General features: G+C 40.6%; 3 protein-coding genes across 6 annotated transcripts in view; 2 read left to right on the forward strand and 1 right to left on the reverse strand.

Moving 5' to 3' along the window:
• LOC135322098 (uncharacterized) overlaps positions 1-9,792 on the reverse strand; it is a 31,331-nt gene extending 21,539 nt beyond the window's left edge. For all 4 annotated transcript variants that reach the window (XM_064489641.1, XM_064489640.1, XM_064489639.1 and 1 more), the window contains exons 1-2: positions 9,473-9,792; positions 1,264-1,324 (exon numbers count right to left, since the gene is read on the reverse strand). In XM_064489641.1, the coding sequence (XP_064345711.1) occupies positions 1,264-1,324; positions 9,473-9,518 (107 nt within the window). In that variant the 5' untranslated portion in view covers positions 9,519-9,792. The remainder of the gene's footprint in view (positions 1-1,263; positions 1,325-9,472) is intronic.
• LOC135322094 (ankyrin repeat domain-containing protein 26-like) overlaps positions 1-20,759 on the forward strand; it is a 162,921-nt gene that overhangs the window by 77,958 nt on the left and 64,204 nt on the right. The gene's annotated exons all lie outside the window — the stretch shown is intronic.
• Positions 1-20,759, forward strand: part of LOC105092859 (ankyrin repeat domain-containing protein 7) — a 34,667-nt gene that overhangs the window by 10,477 nt on the left and 3,431 nt on the right. The window contains exons 2-3 of the mRNA XM_064489643.1: positions 18,995-19,109; positions 19,272-19,445. Coding sequence (XP_064345713.1) covers positions 18,995-19,109; positions 19,272-19,445 — 289 coding nt within the window. The remainder of the gene's footprint in view (positions 1-18,994; positions 19,110-19,271; positions 19,446-20,759) is intronic.

Consider the following 20,759-nt stretch of genomic DNA (forward strand, 5'->3'; position numbering starts at 1 on the left):
CCTGTTACCGGCTAGAGCAGAACCAATGCCCCATCCTGAAAGAGCAGGTTTCCAGGTGACTGTCGTCGACTTGCAAAGTAGTCACCGTTGCACAGTAGGCTGTCTGTAATTCTGAAGACTATTTATGTGAGAAAACAGACCCGGCTGAGGCATAAAAGTTACTGCATGCCTATTAACCAAAACTGCAGTCTTAAAAAGAACTTGGGCAAATGAAAATGTACGTATTAGAATGCTGATGCTCCTATCACATGTATTATCAGAATCACCAGTGAAGCTACACTAATTAATTCAACAAATACATATTTACCTATAACACATCAGTACTGTGGTGGAAAAGCTTATAACTCTCTCTTGGGTTTTATATATATGTACATACATATTTTGAAGCTATGTGCAAAATTACTTCAACAGTGATGGCAGGTTTCTGAAAGGTTAAGTCATATTAAAATACATCACGGCCAATGAATGAATGTTTAAAAAAGAAACACGTGGTTATTAAACTCTGAAACAAGCCAGAAGTTGGTAGCTTTTTAGCAAAATAGCTGAAAATACATAAGAACTGCTTAAGTGAAAGCTCTAAGCTGCTACACTTAAGATGCGGCGCGGAGAGGTTAAGAGCCACACGATGGTGCGCGGCATTTAGTAACTATTCGTTACAACGTAGGGACACAGATTCATTTCCATTGCTTAACAAGGATCATTTCTTTGGAACCAAAGATAATGGGAGGTCATCTGACAAGGGGATTGATGGCCTGTTAAAATTTCCTTAAAGTATTAAAGTATTTCTCTAAAAGGCTCAAGCCTCTTCCTATTGCAAGCTACTAACGCAGTTATTATCAGGGGCGATCTTCATTTCTGGTGAGTTGCCAAGTCTGGAAATGTTTAAAACTTCCAGAGCTATTAGGCAGGAGAGTAGCAGAAACTTCCTAGATAGGCATCTGTCTGGCCACATGCACCTCAGAGCGGGAAGACCTAAGTGAAACGCACTTTATCCCTTCGTTCCAGCGCGAGGATGTGTGCTTCACTTAGTTTTAGTTTAATATTAATTCTTTCTTTCAAGGCTGGAAAAAGACATGTGTTTTTGAAGGCTGTAGCAAACATACAACAGTTTACACTATTCACTTTTTAATAAATTTTGTGTCTGCTAGAAGACAAAACCACGTGTCTTAAGTTTTCCCATTATAATGTTATCTCATTCTAATTATACAAAATTAGCTCCAATAACTAAAATAACAAAAACCTTAATTAAACCCACATACTTACAATTGATAAAGAATGGTGGTCTTCCCTGCGTTATCCAGTCCCACTATGATTACTTTGTGTTCTACAAAGAGAAAGCAAACCATAAACAGTTAACATTGCTGCATACTTCAATTACGTGCTTTCAACAATGATTATTAGTTAGCTCTCTAATGAGAATCATTCACTGGATATTTATGCCTGGATTAAGATATGGAAAGAGAGCTTTATGATGTCAAGGCTACCTGCCTTAAGTGAGACAATCTAGTATGATATTCTTTTCCATCTCTTATAAATAAAAGAATGTGGGAGATGAGTTAGAGAAGCACAAGAGGACTGCATCAATTATACTGAGTTTGGGGGGGAAAGCCAAGACATTAAGGACTTAAAATGTTAAGTACAAAGAAATAAAATGTTTTACACACCTGTTTGCCCTCTACCAATCAAATTAGCTTTTTATCAAGTTTTTAAATCCAAACACCTGGATGTTTTCCCCACTTACATGTACCAAGATTTTTTTTTTCACTAAAAAAAAAAAAAAAAAAAAAAAACCAACTGAAAGCATAAAACTGAAGTTTTCCCTGTCAATAACAGGCACGTAATTTCAACCAGTTTTCACTCCTTCCATTAATTTATGGATAAATAAGCAATTACAAAAGAAAATAAAAACAAAACATCTCTTCAGTTCCTTCCTCTGGTCTGCTGCTATGCACTGAAAACAAGGCACTTCTTTCTTAATGATTTTTAACACCTGTCTAATGAGTCTGTTAAGTGGGAGATGTTCTGAAACCTCCTTAGAACAGTCCAGATATTTTCTTTTCTAGATTTGAACCTCTCTATACAGAATATTTTGAAGATTCCTCCTCCCCAGGGCAGAATGCTTAAAAAGCTACCAGTGAACCTCAACAGGGTATGTAAGGAAGTCACATAAACCTTCACACAATCAGCTGATTTGTGGTGAACGATCTGACACATTTCAGAGCACAACCCTGCTGCTCTTGTTAACCTCTGAAGAATGTCAAAATTCAGATTATACATCTCATCAAGTATTAGCTGATGTTCCTACCCTAAAGTGTCCATACGCATCAGTCAAAAAAAGGGGCCCTAATTCACAGACGAGTTCTCACGTGGTCACTTTAGACATCTTATTTCACTACAAATCTCTTCCCAGAGACCAAGCTGCACCTCTCCTCCCAGCAAAGGTCTGAGAATAGTATTTCCAGTGTTACTCATGGATGTCTCTCCAGAGCCAGACACAAAGCATGTCTGATTATATTAAATGAAGGAAAAGGTCCAATCACAGAGCTTTGGTTTAATTTTGACCAAGTGTTTGCACACAAGTTTCTCTACAGGCTTGGCTGTGATGTTTATTCTCCTGGATTTCCTTAAAAGCTGGCTCATATATTTTTGTAAGCAAGGAATAAAGACTATACAGGATGAGGCTTCAAAAGAAAATCAGTAAGCACACTTGCTTGTAGACAAATATGGGTAAAATGGCTATCAAGAAAAATGATGAAGTGGGGAGGGGTTATAGCTCAGTGGTAGAGCACATGCTTAGCAAGTAGGAGGTCCTGGGTTCAATCCCCAGTACCTCCTCTAAAAATAAACAAACCTAATTACCTCCCCCCACCAAAAAAGAAGAAAGAAAAATGATGAAAAAGGAATTTTAAAAAATTAAGTGAAAGAAAAAAATCAAAGAAAAAGTTTATCCTCTTACTGACACCCCCCCTTTTTTTTAACTAAACTCATTTTGAAATTTTAGTGCAGAATACCAAACAATGTATATAGAATAACATGTGAAAAGTATTAGAGAAGCACTAAATGCTGGCAGTTAACTGGCAGTTAAATACTTCACAGTGTTACTGTGAAATAATATGTTAACATTTATTTAATCACATGAAAATTGGATATTGTTAAAATGTGTGATGAAATGACCAACTTTTAAGATATAAGAAATTCCCTGAAATGTCATGCAATACGGATTGCTACCTTCTAGGTACATGATGTCTGTGCTAAGACTGTCATGGGATGAGAACAAGCCATACATAACAGAGTATGTGAACGATGCTAACTAAATAAACAGAAATGCCCTCTGCCAAAGACAGTGACTCCAAACTGGAATATTGCACATACAGAAAATAAGTTTGCATTATTGCAATGGGGTAGGCAGTAAAATGTCAGAGATAACACTACAGTCTGAGACCTGAAGCCCTAGACAGCAATGTGGAGGTGCCAAGCAAGGCAGCCTCTTGAGAGGGAGAGGGAGAGAGAAAAAGAAAGTGAGAGAGAAAGAAAGAGAAAGAAAGAGAAGGAAAGAAAGGAAGAAAGAGAAAAGCTATTTTAAAAACAAAAAAACCAAGAAATTCTGCCCTATATTATACTTATTATAGAATCATAAAATATCATGGCTTGGAACAGAATGCAGAACTTGAGCTCTCCTCCTTCCCTCCCACCTCCACCTCTTCATCAAGAAAGGCACCACCTATATGGCAAACCTGAGGAACCCAGGTCTCCAAAAATGCACAGAACTACTGACCTGGCCCACTTGGCAGATTTTATAGATATAGAAATTACAGGCCTGTGAAGTTGGGGGGGGGACCTGCTATTATCAGCAAAGATATACTTCAGGAATAAAGGCAAAATAAAGACGTTTTCAGATAAAACCACACTATAAAAATGGTAGTTTTTCAGCTTGAAGGGCAATTACACAAGATGGAAATTCAAAACATGAAAAATAGTAATGTGGGTAAATATAAGAAAAATTTACTGTCTTTAAAGGACGTGATTGTCTATGGCAAAAATTATAACACTGTATTCTGCAACTTACAACACACGTAGACACAATACAAACACGTAACCTGTATAAAGGACTAGAGGAGGGGAGAGTACAACTCCATATACAGTTTAAAGATTCTTAAAACTTCCAAGCGTTAGATTATTAACCCTTAGTAGCCTTAGACTGCAAAAAGGTAAGAATATATGTTGCCTAGAATGACCATCAAAATGATGCTAAGTGGAATTTTAAAAAAGGCAAAAAATAAATTAAAATAGAATCCTTCAAAAAAAATAAGTTAACCCACAAGAAAGTGGGAAAAGAGGAATAGAGTAATAACAAAACAAAAGAGATGGGACAAACAGAAAACAAATGATACAACAACATACCTTAACATCTAACCATATCATAAATCCAAACATATCAATAAATTGGGTCAACATTCCAATTAAAAGAGAATTTCACCCTAGATAAAATAAACAAGATCCCAACATACGCTCTCTACAAGAGATACACATTAAGATATAAAATATATAAAGAAAATTAACACCTTAAACAAACATGCATAGAACATTGCATACAGAATACACGTTCAAGTGCAAATGGTACATATACCAAACAGACTATTTTGATGAAGTATAAAAGTCCCAATAAATTTTTGAAAAAAAAAAAAAAAAGCTTACAGAGCATGCTTCTGACTGTGACAGGAGGGAAGAGGGCAGGGCACAGCCATTCAAAGAATGGACAGCAATTAACACCAAAATGGCATAAGTTCAATTCCCATTAGGCCTTGAGGCTCAAGATGGTGGAAGGTTTGGCTTCGAGTAGACCTTGAGCTTCATTATATCCTCACTGTAATATCTTAACATGAATAACATGAATAACACGCCCACAGGCACCAAGACAGCTCCAAGGCTAATTGTAAAAGGTCAAAGAGTGGGCAGTGGCCAAATTCCCAGGAATCCCAGCCCATTCCCCAGGGTAGTTAGGATGGTCCTCCCACCAGTGAATTTATGAAGCTAAGGAGCACATAAAAACTGGCCACACGGCAGCTCATTGCCCCCTCTGGCTCCCTCCTCTTCAGAGACGGCCTGCACTGTCTAGGGAGTGTGTACCTACTCTTACTATAACCTAAGCACCCAACCCACACACCTTGTGGCCTTTCGGTGAACAGCCTACACTCTATGCAGTATGGATCTCTCTAAACAAATCTACCTTTACTCAACTGTGGCTCGCTCTTTAATTCTTTCCTGCTTGAAGCCAAGAATCCAGTCCTGGCCAGGCAGGTCCCAAGGGCTCAACCGAGGACCCTCCTCACACCCCCCATACGTTTTTCCGTGCATCACGAAAACAAATATTTGGAAACCATAACAACACTTGTAAAGATACCATAGGTCAAGGAAGAAATCAAATTTTTTCATGTTTCAAACTAAATGAAATATAACATGTTAAAACCTGTGGAATAAAGTTAAAGCAGTAATTAACAGAACAGTTACAGCTTTAAGATGCTAACAGATGAAAGGAAAAAGAAGCAAAAACAATGCCACACACCCAACCCTTAAGAAGATGGGAAGAGGGGAGTAAAGTAAACCAAAAGTAAGTAGAAGGAAGTAAATAAACAACAGGAATTAGGAAGAGACAATAGAGGAAAAACATCTCTTCTTTGAAAAGTTTAACAAAACAAAATGGGGAGAAACTACTTCCAAAATGTACCTGAAGTCATTGCAGGAGAAGACAAAGTCTAGAGATAAAAATCAACGACACAAATTAACTCATTTACAAAACAGAAACAGACTCAGAGAAAACAAACTTATGGTTACCAGGGCAGGATGTGGGTGGGAAGGGATAAATTGGGAGTTCCAGATTTGCGGATACTGTCTACAACATATAAAATACATACACAAGTTTCTACTTAATAGCACGGGGAACTATATTCAATATCTTGTAATAACCTATAAGGAAAAAAATAAGAAGGAATATATGTATGTATACGTATAACTAGAACATTACGCTGTACACCAGAAATTGATAAAACTTTGTAAGCTGACTATACTTAAAGAAAAAAAATTTTTTAAATCATTTGAGTTTCAACAGACTCCAAAGTAATCCACTGGGAAAGAAAAATCTTCAGTAAATTATACTGGGACAAGCAGACATTCTTCTAAAAACTTAATAACTCACAACCCCTACCCACATAACCCACAAAATTATTTTAGATGGCTCATGGGCCTAAGCATAAAAGCTAAAGCTTCACCAAAATAAAAAATCTTCATTCAAAAATGTTAAATAACAAACAAACAAAAAACTCCATTGGCAAAATTCCCCTTTAAAAAAATGAATATGAAAAAAAAAAAAAGACACTGAATAGGGAAGCCATGGTAGAGGAAAAGGGGAATATTCACAAAATGTAGCTTATAAAAAACTCAATTCCAGAAAATATAAATAAATACAAATAGTTTTTTGACCAAAAAACAAACAAAAAAACCCCAAAACAAAAAAATGGGGAAAGATTTGAACATGCTGCAAAAGAAGATACACAAATGGCCAATTAGCACATGAAGAAGTGTTTAACCCCCAAAAGTCATCAAAGAAATGCAAAGTGAAAGCAAAGTGAGGTACCACTGCACACCCAGCAGGCTGACTGACATTAGGATACTGGCAACACCACATGTCAGTAGAGATGTGGAATAATTAGAAATGTCAAATGTTGCTGGTCGAAGTACAAAAATGGTATAATCACTTTGGAAAATCTAACAGTTTCACTTACTACAACCTATTATGATGCAAATGAAGAAACAAGCCATAGTATATTCATGCAACAGAATTATTTCCAATAGATCTATGAGGAAAGTTTCCAGTGAAGAGCTAACATAAAAATAGAAACAGAAGGGAAAAAAAATCTTAAGACACTTAAGACATACCATTATGAAGCAATGCCACAAGAATTTTAAAAAACAGCAAATAAGAAAAAGCATTTATAAACTAAAAATAAGATAGCTGAACCAAATATTCAAAAGATTTGGAAGACAAAGGAAATATCCCACAAACTTATTTTTTTAAAAAGTGAAAGTAAAATGGAAAAGAATATCTGATAATCAATTTACTACCATATGACCAACAAGATTCTCAGGAAAGTAGAAATCCTAAATAGTAAAAAAAAAAAAAAAAAAAAAAAAAAAAAATCTTAGAATGGAAAAAAATGCAACTTTGTGTTAAAAAGGTGCAGAAGGCCTAGCACAATGAATCAAAAAATTACATAACAGGGCACAACTCTTTCAAATTTAAAAACGCCAAGGATAAATGAAAGATTCTAAAATCTACTAGAAAGACTAGGAAAAAAGTCGCAAAATACTGGTGTTGACAACAATACTAGGAGCTGGAGGACAACGACAACATCTTCAAACTTCTGAAAGAAACATTTTCCCAACTCAGAATTCTGTATCTAGCCCAATTATAAATCAAAAGGGAAGACAGACCAAAACATTTTCAGTATTTTAAACTGCAGAAAAATGATCACTTTGGAAAACTTTGCAGGAAATGTCTGAAGCATGTGCTTCATCAAAGAGTAAAGCAAGAAAAACATAAGTTCTAATAAAACAGAAAAGGAAGGCAAATTCCTAGAATGATAGCAAGGACATGTCCAGAACAGCTGTGCACCACGCACGGAGAGGGACACAGGTCCAACTTGGAGCAGGATGGAACACTGACCGGGCAGAGAGGTGTGTGGACAAACATGCAGGAGAGCTTCTCTATAGCATGAAATGACTTAACCAAACATACAAAGAAAACTAAGGCAATGAAATATTAGTTACTCTACGGGAAAAAAGTTGTAGGAAAAAGGGGAACACTGCAGCACAGCAGTAACTAAACTTTATAGTGACAATAATGAAAAGACAGAGTGTGGATTAAGCCAAAATACTATATAGGGGTGATAAGGGTAAAGCGCCAAAGTATTTTCTGTTCTGCTATAAGAAATAATTAGTACATCTGAAAAAAATAAAGTATTCTATGTTGATTTTTACCACTTTTTTAAAAAGACAAATTATACTGTTTAAAATTTCCATATATGCACATTATCCAGAAATATCAAAGTAAACTACTAGGGAAAAAAGGGTAAGGCATTAAAGGCATTTGACTAATATACATCATTTTCAGACTTTAACATTATATAACTTTTTTAAAAGAATGTCTGTGTTACTTCAACATAAAATTTTTATGTTGAGAAACAAAACAAAAAATTGGAAGTTTTTTTATTGGGGCTACAACAAGTAGTAAGACAAAGTTCATGCCTCAGTGAGTTTCGATTGAAAGAAAAAGACAAGTAAACAAATAAGCTTATATGATGACAGGGATAACTGTTACTCAGAAAAATGGTAAAGACAGAGACTGAGTGTCGGGGTGGTAAGAGTGGTCAGGGAAGGAAGGCAGGCAATGTATATGTGTATGTATCTATCTTTAGTAACCTTGAAAAAAGGCTATTTTAGTATTCTTATCAATCTACGGCACAAGTGAGCTAAAGCCATTTCATTCTCTTCATGACTTATTAAGTCCAGGAAAAAAAAACCACACCATATTAGCAGTAACAAATTGGCCATAAAAGACTGCCTTTTTTTAGGCCTGGGCATTAAATGCAAAATGAAACTAGTTGAGTTTTTAAATTGGCTTCAATTACTGAGAAAACATTCTGTTAAAAGAATGCCTAAAACTTTACCTATTGCTGGCCCTTTGTGTGTGGGTCAATTTTCTCTCTTCAGAAGGCATCACATCTGAGTCACTCTGACTCACAACAGGTTTTACAACTTCTCAGCCCTTTGGACTTGCAAGTTTTAGATGTCTCAGAAACACTTCTAGACTAGTTACGGACAAGCAACATAGTACATGGAACCAAAAGCATTCAGTTTTCCAGCACTGAAGAGAGGAATAATCGGTTTGCAATGAAGATTTCCAGGAAACCCGTGAATCTCTACAGGACAACATATTCCCGAGTCCTGGTGAGCAGGTGAAACAAGAGAACGTGAAGGCGCACGGGCTTAAAGAGCAGGGCAGAAAACAAAGCAGCACTAGATTTAAAAAGTTGATAGGTTTGGAAGGAGACACTTATCCTCAGGCAGGACACTTAGGATGCTTAACGAGAGACGAAAAAGGCCCTGCAAGTGCCTCCAGGTAGCATTAGGTGCTTTCCGCTTTCCTTCCCTAAAATCCCCAAATTCTTGGTTTGGCTCTTGGGAGACCAAATGCCCGTTTTCTGACTCTCCATTTCTCCCCGTCATCACGTCTCTCCAGCATCTACTCCCAGCATTAAATACTGAGTTTTTACCCTACCCTCTTGACTAACTCACTGAATTCTCTGCATCTCAGAACGCAAGTGTCCTCAGAGAGCCATGCCTCCCGAGCTGTCCCCTTCGGCAGCCAGACCCACTTCCTCCGGTGCCAGCCGTTGGGCAGCTCCATCCTTCTTACCTTGGTTACAGAAGAGGCTCCACGGTTTGGTGAAGATCAGCCCCATCACGAGCACCTGGGCGGGCCGCGGGGTCCCTCAGCAGCAGGTGCCTCTACGCGGGGCCCGCACCGCGGCGCTGGCCGCGGGGATCCGAGGAGAAGCAGACTGGGACCGCGCGGGGAGGGCACTGGCTGGCCGGGAAGCCGCGACCGGCCGCCCTGCTACCCGGCAGGAGGCGCCGCGCTGAGTCCCTGCCCGAGAGTCCTTCGTTCGAGCCCACTGAGCCCAATGCTGACCCGCAGTCCCCTTAGTCTGAACCCACCCACCCACCGGAGCCTCAGCAAGTCCCAAGCCCGCCTCCGCCCCGCCTCCCCCGCTTATCCCGGAAGGACGGCGCCGGACGTCGGGGGGCTGATGTCGCCCCCCCGCCTCCGACGCGGCGTTTCCTCGGTTTCACTTTCTGCGGGCGGGCTCCCCGCCTCCGGGTGGCGGGACGGCGGGGGGGCGGGGTGCGCTTGCGAGTCGCGGAGTTTGCCTGGGTGAGCCCTTCTTCTCTCATCGCTGTTCCGAAGTCCTTTCGCTTTCTTGAGTCGCTGCTGGCTGGCAGGAGCGTCCCTGGCCCCTCAGCCTGGGGGCAGAGTGCAATTTCTCTGGCTCAGCCGCCGCCGTTTGCCACCTTTCTGCTGCACAGAAAGGAGTGTTTCAGCTGTCACCCGGTTCAGGCTGGCAGGCAGGCCTGGGGTTTGCCGTGATTTTTAATTTTGAATAGGGTTGATTGGGATAGGATCCCTGGAATGCCAGCAGCCACAGAGTTCATGTTTGTGAATAACCTACAGTCCCCCAGTTTTACTAAGTATTTGGTATTTTTCAGGATCCCAAATCCACAAAATAAAACTTACTTTCTGAAGTGTTGAAAGCAAGTAATTTCCTTTAATTAAAGGGGAATCCTAGGAACAGCTGTCTCCTGTTCAACAAAATGGGAAGAAAATCTACAAGTGCAGTACTTGGAGCAAGGAACTATTGTAAACTTACTTACCCAAGTACTTGGGGGGACTGGCTGCAGCTGGAATTGAATTCAGTTTATTACTCAGTTAAGTAAGTGGTGTGTGTTATATATACATGCCAATTCGCTGCTTAATGGTTTCAGTTCCATTTTCCTTTCCGTGGTTACGTTCTACTCTCTTTATCGCTCTTCATTTAGCTTATCATCATCATCACTCCTTACTTTTGGGGATTTTTTCCACACTTCCTTTTTGGATTAGCAATACATTTCAAAAAATAAACTTTTTGTGCTTTATCAAGTCTGTGTTTCTTTTATGTTGTAGTTTGTCATAATGGATTCAGAGTATTAATTCCCAAATGGCCAGAAACAAATGTCTCAAGGTCTTTTCAGAAATAAATAGGAAATACAATTTTAATTACTCTGAGCTTCTGGAGAAGAAGGGAATAAAGGAAGTAAATAACTGCCTTACAATATAGGAAAGTACTTTGCAAATATCTCAATTTGGGGAGGTGGTGTGGCAAGATAGCATTTAGAGAGAATGTTTTACCTGAACTACAGCTTCTGCAGTGCCTGCAGGTTGGAGGGGGCTGATATATTATTTCTGTTTTCTGTGTAACTGGGAACTGTTGCCCTAAATTACTTTCTAAAGGTTCTAGATTTTAGTCAAATCCTCACGGAGAGGATTAGATGGATAGGAAACCAGTCACAGAATCTGTAATAATATTTTCTTAGCCAAGGTCCCTCTTTCTGAGAGTATCTACAACATGAGTATTATCTAAGAAGTCATAAAATTCAGTATCTGCTAAATGGCCTCACATTTCAAATGTCCAAACATTATTTTATTTTAATAATGAGCCAAGTGGTACCACTCCAATAATGGACTTGAAGTAGGTTTAAAAAAAAATAAAAACTTTAATGAATCTTAGTAAAGATGTAAAACTCAGGGAAAATTGAAAATATGTTGAATTAAATTTCTTGATACTGGAATAACACTGGAAAATTTAAGTGACCTCTTGCTTTTTGATAATCCTGCAGACAACTATAATATTTTCTTGAAGTATAGGACTCCATGCAAGGCCCTTCCTTTACTTAAGAAACTTTAATTGCTATTTCTGACTTCTTTCCAGACATCTCTATGTGGATGCCCAGTTCACAGTCAAATGATAACTATCTGAACGTGAGCTTAGTGATGTTTACTCCTGTTAAATCAAGATTTATTGAAATCTTCCTTTATATCATGTTCTTTGCAAGGCAAAGTGAGTGAAAGATGAATTAGCCATAGACTTATCTTCCAAGTGACTTTCAGTCCACTAGGGATGGGTAGGAGGGACAGAAAGCATGTTTTTTTAAAAAAATCATATTGTGTGGTAAGGGCTAGAATGGAAACTTTTGCAAGTAATTCTTTTTCTAAATGTTCATAGCATCTTATCTTTTCCTCTCTCATGGCATTATTACTTTTACCGTTTAATACAGTCATTTGTCACTTCTATGACTTCAGATTTTTTTGAGGGGTGAGACATGGATATTATGTTGTGTGCTTTAACACAATTTTTTGAGCAGTTTTAGGATTACTGCAAAACTGGGGGGAAGGGACAGAGATATTTGGTGTGCTCCTTTCTCCCCCTCCACCACAGCTTCCCTCATTGGTAACATTCCCCCAGCAGAAGGCTGCATTTGTTACCATTGCTGCAACTGCATCCAAACATCACAATCACACCAAATCTGCAGTTTGCATTAGGAATCGTTCTTGGTGTTGTACTGTCTTTGAGTTTGGACAAATATATAATGACATGTATCTACCATTAGAATATCATAGGATATTTTTACTGCCCAGAAAATCCTCTGTGCTCTGCTTAGTGATTCCCCTCCCCCCCGTGATATCTTTTTAAAAGCTCTCCAACACATTTAGCTGAGTGCCTTGCATGGGAAAGTAACAGTAAAAGAACAACAGCAGTAACACCATTAGCAACAAAAGTCACTTAAATTGTTGCTAACTATGTGTTAGTCTCTGTTCTAGGGTTTTGTCCCTGTTACTTCATTTAATCCAAACAACAACTCTGCGAATCGGGCACTAACATTATCCCCTTTCAACTGATGAAGAGACTCAGGCACAAGTTAAGTGGAATAATTTGCTCAGACTCACCTAGCTCCTAGTGCAGAGTCCACAGCTGGACAGCAGGTAGTCAGTAAACACCCACTGAAGACATAATAAATTAATATTAGGTAGCTGTTTAAAGAAAAACTTAAACATAGAAGTCTTGGAAATTCTACGTCTGATACTAATGCATTTTCCTTTGGTGTTGGGGCTGCATCATTTGTGGAGACTGTAACAAACTACCTCTGCATTAAAGGATTTTATTTATGTCTGGTGGGGAGCTCCTCAGTAGTGTCTCTGCCCTAAGACACAAAAGATCAACACATTTTACCCCTAGCAGTTCTTTGGTTTTGTTGTCCTGTTTTTCAGATCAGATTGTCGTCAAAGGATGGATGCTTCATTGCCATGCTGTACTCCTTGTGTTATACATGGAAACTTCCCCACTGCTCTGAATATAAACCAGTGTTACCGGCAACACATAACAACTGACTTTACAAATTAATGGAAGGCACCAAACTGGAAGTCATTTGGAAACCTGGACCCTGTTGGCCTTCTTAGTCTTTTACCTTCAGGCCCTAAGATAATCATAGCCTGTTGGAGTTAGAAGGGGCTTTGGATCATATGATCCAACCATCTCCTTTTCCAGACAGCAGGCTCCAGTTCAAAGCAGCTCTGACCCACCTGAGTCTACACTATAAATTAAGGGAGGACAGAAATGAGGACAATCCCGTTTAGAGATGAGATGGTCATGCATGAAACAACCGGAGACATGTTTTGAGGACAGCATGAGCTGTTACCATGAAAAAAATTAGCCATTCTCTGTATTCAACTACTCGATGGGGGCCTGGGGAGGACAACACAGGGCACAGGGTACTATGTACCAGGCAGACTGATGGGGTCCACACCAGTGACAGAAGCTAGATTTTGTGGAATTGCAGAGGAATAAGCTGTGCATTCTGGCTGTTGTGTTCAGGGAAGCTGCCGTTTATTCATCTGATCTGTCATTTTTATATAGCATATGCTCTGAGCATTACTCTGTATGCTGGAGAATCGGTGAACATGCTTTTTCCTCATGGGATTTATATCCTTATTGAGATACACTGGTCTTCATTTATTTCTGTATCGTTAACAATGAAAATACAGAGACTTGGCAAGGAGTGCGGTTTGGCATTTGCTCGAAATGGAATGGTTTTTAATAGCTTTGAAGTAGATACATTATTTTCAAAGCTCTTTTTCCCCTTCTTTCATTCTTCCTACCCCTCCCCCCAGCTCTTTCTTACTGGACATACTGAGCTGTACTCGGCTCGTAGATAATTCACAAAATATCAATGTTGATATCATTTCCATTCTGTTTACTAAATCAGTGTATGGTAAAACCATTTTTTTCTGTACCGTAATAGGAGAATCAGAATGCTTTACAATGCTGTATAATGGCTTAGAAAGTTGGAATCAGAATGTGTAAGGGGATTTTTTTCAAGGAGGCTGTAGACTCTTACGTTCATTACATTTCTTAATTCTAATGGGGAGGAAGGAGGAAAGAAAAAGGAGACTTTTAGTTATTTGCTTTCTTAATGTGGTTTCTTTGACAGAATAATGCTTCTATATAAGCTCAAAATAAGCCCAGAGAAGAGGTGAAATTAGAAAACAGATATTTAGGATTTTAGGTCAATACCATATGTATCATGTGAGGCTGCACACATTTTAAAAATTTACTGAGCTTTTTAAAGGATTTTCCTAAGTCCATTAACTGTTTTATTATATTGTCCGTTTTCCAAAAATTAAGAATAAAGCAACATTTCCTGTCAGTGAGGAGACTGAACAGAGTGGACGCACTTGAGGCTATTCCTACCTCCTTAAGACATTTAATTTTAAGCTTAAATCCTAATTAGTAACATCTGAGGATTTTTTTTTTAACCTTCCTCCATGTTTGCTGGGCTGGCCATGGCCAGTTTGCCCATCGATCTGTTCCCGGCCTCTCCCTTGCTTGGCAGAGGTGTCAGCATTCTCAGGCTGATTTTCCCAGGTGATGTTGGCTTCCAGCTGTGCCTGGCAAATGGAGGCTGGGTGGGGAGTTAGAGGGCAGTGGGAAGGAAAAGCCAGGGTCCCCCCACCTGCTCTCTCCCCTTTCCCACCGTGATCCACCCCTGCCAGCTGCTCTGTCCCCTCAGGGGTCCGCTTTGTGCCTGGCAGGCTCACTGTTGCTTTAGCTGCTGCTGGGTGGCTGGCATCCCTGGGCTCTGATAACATCACTTCCCTCTGCTCACACGCAGGAGTGAGAGGGGCTGCTTCTGTTCTAACGTCTGGGTTACCTCCTCTTCCCCGGTTTGACTGCTGCAACCATCCAAGTGCCACTGTAACCAATGTTATTAAATCAATTCTTTTTTAAATATTTGGAGTGGTGTCTGTCTTCCTGAATGGTCTTGCAGTAGTATGATGATGACTTTCAGAATTTTCTTTATTCGAGAATAGAAGCAGAATCCCTTTCTTTGGGGCATACCAACTAGAATCGGGTGAAGATTTTTCCTCCAAATTCATGTCTACCTGGAATCTCAGTATGTGACCACACTTGAAAATAGGATCTTTGCAGGTGTTAGTAATTACTGAGGTCATACTGAAATAGAGGGAGGTCCCCAGTCCAGTGACTGGTGTCCTTCTAAGAAGGCTGTGTTACTACGGAGGATGGGTTGAAGCTGAGTTTGGATTTAAGTTACACAGTCTGTCTCTGGCTCATCTTTGTTTCAAGGGTATGGCTCTCCCACACATCTGGTTTACACCCTGGAGAGTTCTCTTTTTCTTTGGAATGAAATACTGTTGGGACTCTAGTTCTGTGCTTCAGAGCCAAATCTCCAGGCTCACACACTGTATATTTTCAAAATTTGACGAATACTGAAAGAAAAAGTTGACAGTGTGCTTAAAGCAACTTTTTGTTTCTCTAAGCATTGAGAAACTGAGAATTTCTGCCTGCTTTTTTGGAGGTTTTGACCTGTGTTCTTTTACCTTTACAGCCCCAGAAAACAGGAAGTATCCTGTTGACTAGACGAATTGTTGTTTTGGTTCTCTCAAGTTCCCTATTTGCTACCCTGTTTCTTCTAAGGGTAGTCAAAGCTTTTTCACTTTACATTTTCCCCTTAAAGGCTCTGTGCTAAGGCAGATTTCAAGTCTGGACAAATTAGATCTTGAGTCTACAAAAGAAATTTGAAGGCTTTTATTTGCCTCAGTCCACATCATACGCCATTCAACAGAATGTGTACAGACCTTTTAAACTGAGGAGGGAGAGGACTGTGAGGATGGTGATAAAAGAAACACTAAGTTTTTTTTCCCCTTGAATTTGTTTTCATATCCCCTTTTGTGGTAGTTCACACATTTCCATTGTGCAGCTGATGTTGGCAGGGATGACAGATTTTTAACACTGAAATGGTGTGAAAATATTTCTGATAAAACCTGGAAAACAAATCTTTCCAGCACAGCCACTTGCCGACTGTGTAGGTTTCAAGTCCTTGAAGCTGTACCTTCTTAATACCTCCTTGTACTTTAATACATTGCATTGGAGCCGTCTACTTAGGTTTCTCAGTCCAGAGAAAAAATAAAACTACCTCAAGGACAATAACCAGTCCTTTTCATCTTTTATCCCCAGTACCTAAACACAGCTGTCATGTCGTCAGCACTCAAGAGATGTACAGTGATTTACCTTGATGAGAAAGAAGCAGAAGCTGTTGTTTTGGGATCCGTTAGCTAAAGGTTTTTAACAGTTTAGGTCCTGTGGCTCTTCCGTATGAAGAGCAACATATAAAAAGAAGAGAGTTTAAATTTTTTTCACCTCCCCAAGCCCGCATCATCTCTCCAAAGCCACATCTCCCCAAGTCCATGTCATCTCCACAAGTCACCATCATCTTCCCGAGCCGGCGTCATCTTTCTGAGCCTACAGCTCACCAACCCATATCATCTCCAAAAGCCCACATCTCCCCAAGTTCACATCATGTCCCCAAGCCCACATAATGTCCGCGAGGCCATGTCATCTCCCTGAGACCGTGTCACCTCCCCTGGCCAGAGACATCTCTCTGAGCCCACAACTCCCCGAGTCCACATCATCTCCCCTAGCCCGGTCATGTACCTGAGCCCACATCTCCCCAAGCCAACATCATGTCCCAAGCCCGCATCATCTATCCAAGCCCACATCTCCCGAAGGCTACAACATATCCCCAAGCCTGCATCATCGCCCCGAGCCCACGTGTCATGGGTGTTTTGTCTGTGTGTGTGAATGTCCTGTGAGATCACAGGACTCCTCAGGAAAGTGTGAATTCCCTCACTCGAGTATATTTAGAAAAAACACACTTTTCAGAGGGTGCTGTACTGGATTACCTCCAAAGGGCTCTTTATGTACTCTGATCATGAAATTTAAAATGATATGGAGTCATTAATAATTGCTCATGATAATTGAATGATCCCCTCCTGCCCGCAGCTGTAGGTGTGGGCACAGAAATGCCCCTGAGAGAGTCAGCTTTAAAACACTTGCCAGGTCCTGTCCACTCAAGACGAGCTCCCAGGAGTATCAGCCACTCAGGAGGAGCTGGTGCACCTCTGCAGTTTTGATCCAGGCAGGGCCAGAAACCATAATTAGCCAGCAGAGGGAGGATGTATGGAGCTAGGCAGGAAGAAGAGGCCTGCCCTGCCTTCCACCCCTCCTGTAAGCGGTCAGCCAGCAGCGTGGCCTCGCTGAGTCACTGACGTGGTGCTTTAGTAGTTATATGGTTAAAAAGTCCTCAAATGTTGTACCATGCTCCTAAATAAATCTTGGATTGATTAAAGATTTAATTGGTGGAAATAAAAGCAAAAAATTAAATAAAAGTGAAGAAAGCGTGTAACATAAGGCTGAGCCACAGAGCAGGGGCAGCAGACATGCAGAAACACATTTTCATTTCATCTGCAGAGCGTGTGTTGGTTTCTCAAGTTTGTACTTAATGATGCATAATGCCACAGTCTCTGAAACCGTGAAAACAGCTTCCTGCTGTTTGCATCTGCTAAAGTCCATGGAGAGTGGCTGGGGCCCAGAGGGATGCGGAAAGGAATACAGTGAGGGATAAGGAGATGGAGAGGTTTTTGGTGGGGAGCTCTCTGGGGAACGAGGCCTTCAGCATCCTGTAGTTCCACCCTACTCTAACCACTGTCACATACAAACACGACTTTCTCAGGGGCAAGCCTCACTTCTGGAAATGTCCTGAAACACTCAGCCACCTAGCACTGACATCTGAAAGGAATCTAAAATGGCCCACAAGCCATTGCAGAGATTTGAAATGGCTTAGGCTCCCACGTGCACACGGGGCACACTGGGCCTCCGGGCCTCCGTGCCCACGTGCAGGGTCACTGGCTCTGGAGGGACAGTTGAGGGGCAGTTGAGGGTCAGGTCTGTTGCTAGGCTACGAGTGTTCCGGACCAAACATTCCAAGCCTCTGAGCTTCGCAGCCAAGGTGTGGCAGCGCGATCTCTGTGGCTTTTCCATAGCGCTAGCGCTGAGATTGGGAGGTGGCAAGAGGCCAAGCGGGAAGGGTGTGGTGTCGGAAGGCGAAAGGCAGGATCATGAAGAAAGTGATTAAGTTCACGAGCTGGGTGGGCCTCAGGAATCTTGAGAGACCTGAGCCTTCGTACATCACCGATAAGCGTGAGCTACCAAAGCTCCACAGAGCTGCATGTTCAGGCTATGATGAAACATTGCGGAAGTTGCTGTCACGTAAGAAAAATGCCGTAGACAGCAGAGACAAGAACGGCAGGTAACAGTGGCGGGACGGGGGGGTGGGCGGACCTGGGAGGAGCTGCCAACTATGGTTGTAAGACATGAATTTTAAATTGCCTTCCCATGTCAGAGATGTTGAAGTGTGAGAAAATGAACATGTTAGAAACATTGAAGTACGGGGTTGTCTCTCATCCTTGCAGCAGCAAAGTAGATATACTATTATTTTACTTAATTGAAATGTTGTCTTTGTGAAATAGTAACGTTAACAATTATAATATTACCTAACAATGATTGAGCTGTTTTGTTGTGCAAGAAACTGCCAGACACTCTGCATAGCTTTTCATTTAAGCTTCACAGTGGCGTCCTGTAATATAACTACCACTTCATGCCCATCTTGTTGATGAGGACACGGAGGCACAGACAAGCTAAGTGAGAGCTAATGAGTGACAGTGTTAACGTAGGAGTCAGACCCAAGTTGAGCTGAATCTCAACGGCATGCCCTTTCTATTCAAACAGGTTGTTCTTCCATTAAAGTGGTGAGTAATAAGAGCTAATAAATATTGTTCTTTCTCCATAGGAAGAACTAAGATAAGAAGACTAAATGCTAGTTTTAAAGGGGTAGGAATAGCATGCTGTTGAATGTTTCCAATTACATGAATAATTGTATCTTTGAACTAGTGTGCTCTATTCCCTAAAAAGTTCTCTCATGTTCGCAGGACTCCGCTACACTTGGCCTGCATCAGCGGCTGTCCAGGAGTGGTGGCTCTCCTTATCCAGTTCAACTGTGATCTGAATGCTCGTGACAAGGAAAGGACGACAGCTCTCATCAGGGTATGTAGCTGCCAACAGTGTCCACGTGAGATGGATTCGATTTAATTACTTAGAATAAAAATTAACTTATCTATTTTAAACATAAGAAACTGATGGAACTTGGGGAATGTTAACTTGGAATGCCTGGCACTTACAGTCTGTTTCTTGGCATGATACCAACAGGCTGTACAATCCCTGAACAGGGGATGTGCCGGTATCCTGCTGGAACACGGTGCTAACCCAAATCTTGAGGACGGCGGTCAAAACACTGCTCTCCATTATGCCATCTTGGAAGAGAGTGTGTCAATTGCAACACAGCTGCTCCGCCATCATGCAAATATCGAGGCGATAAACAAGGTATAGCTCAACTAACTTTATTTACAAGATATTTGAAATACAGGTTCTTTTCTAGCTACAAGTGTTTTATTTATAGTAATATGTATACTGAATGCAATACATCAGGCCCTGTTATCATGGAAACAACTCCAAAGCCAAGGCCAGGGGCTAGAGGTAGTGCCCACAGAAAGGGCAGATCTCTGTCTCCCAGCCACACTTCTACCCCAGAAGGAAAAATCTTCCCCTTAGGAAGTGTCTGGGAGTGGGTTGCAGGCTCAGCGCCTACAGAAGATGAAGGCTTGCGGTGAGTGGAGTGATGTGAAGGCCTGGCTGCCTTCAGGGGCAGGTGTGCCACAGGGGATGGGTGGGAGGAGGAAGGAACACAGTACCCAGTAGGGGGAGCTGGGTGACTGCACCTGGGCAGGGGAGGCAGCAAGCCACAGGCCCTGAGCACCCCAGGATCCCAGGTCCTAGAATTTGGGCAAGTGAGTTCAGGTCATGTTTGATATCCGGCAGGGTCATTCGTTTGTGCTGGTGGCCACATGGCCCTCCATGTACACCTTGGGGTCTTCCATGCTTATATATTTCATATTCTTTTCCTTTATGGTTTGCTACAGGATCTTGAGAATAGTTCCCTGTAGTATATACAGTAGGACCTTGTTGTTCATCTATTTTATATATAGTAGTTTGTATCTGCTAGTCCAAAACTTCTAATTTATTCCTCCACCACCCCCTTCCCCCTTTGGTAACCGTCAGTTTGTTTTCTATGTCTGTGAGTCAACTTCGGTTTTGTAAATAAGTTCATTTGTATCGTATTTTAGAGTCCACATATCAAGTGATACCCTATGGGATTTGCCTTCCACTTTCTGACTGACCTCACTCAGTATGAGAATCTCTAGGTCCTTCCATGTTGCTGCAAATGGCATTGTTTCATTCTTTTTTATGGATGAGTCGTATTCAATTATATATAAATACACCATGCAAGATGGCAGTTTTAAACATCAAAACCCATGACATTAGTAACAAATTGGAATTGTTTTAATAATTTAGTCCTGGCCAGCTTCTGAACTAATTATCCATTTGATTAACAATCAGGCAGAATTAGATACAGGTAGATTGTAGTTTTAGTAGGCAATGGAAAAAATCTTGAAGGGGATATTTTAAGCTTTTTAAAATGTATTTATTTTACAATATCTTATGTTTTTAATTGAGGTATAGTCGATGTACTATATTATATGTTACAGGTATACAGTTTTGTGATTCACAAATTTAACTATATGCTCCACTTATAGGTATTATAAACTATTGGCTCTATTCCCCATGATGTACAATACA

Source organism: Camelus dromedarius, chromosome 9, assembly GCF_036321535.1.
Source record: "Camelus dromedarius isolate mCamDro1 chromosome 9, mCamDro1.pat, whole genome shotgun sequence".
NCBI lineage: Eukaryota > Metazoa > Chordata > Mammalia > Artiodactyla > Camelidae > Camelus > Camelus dromedarius.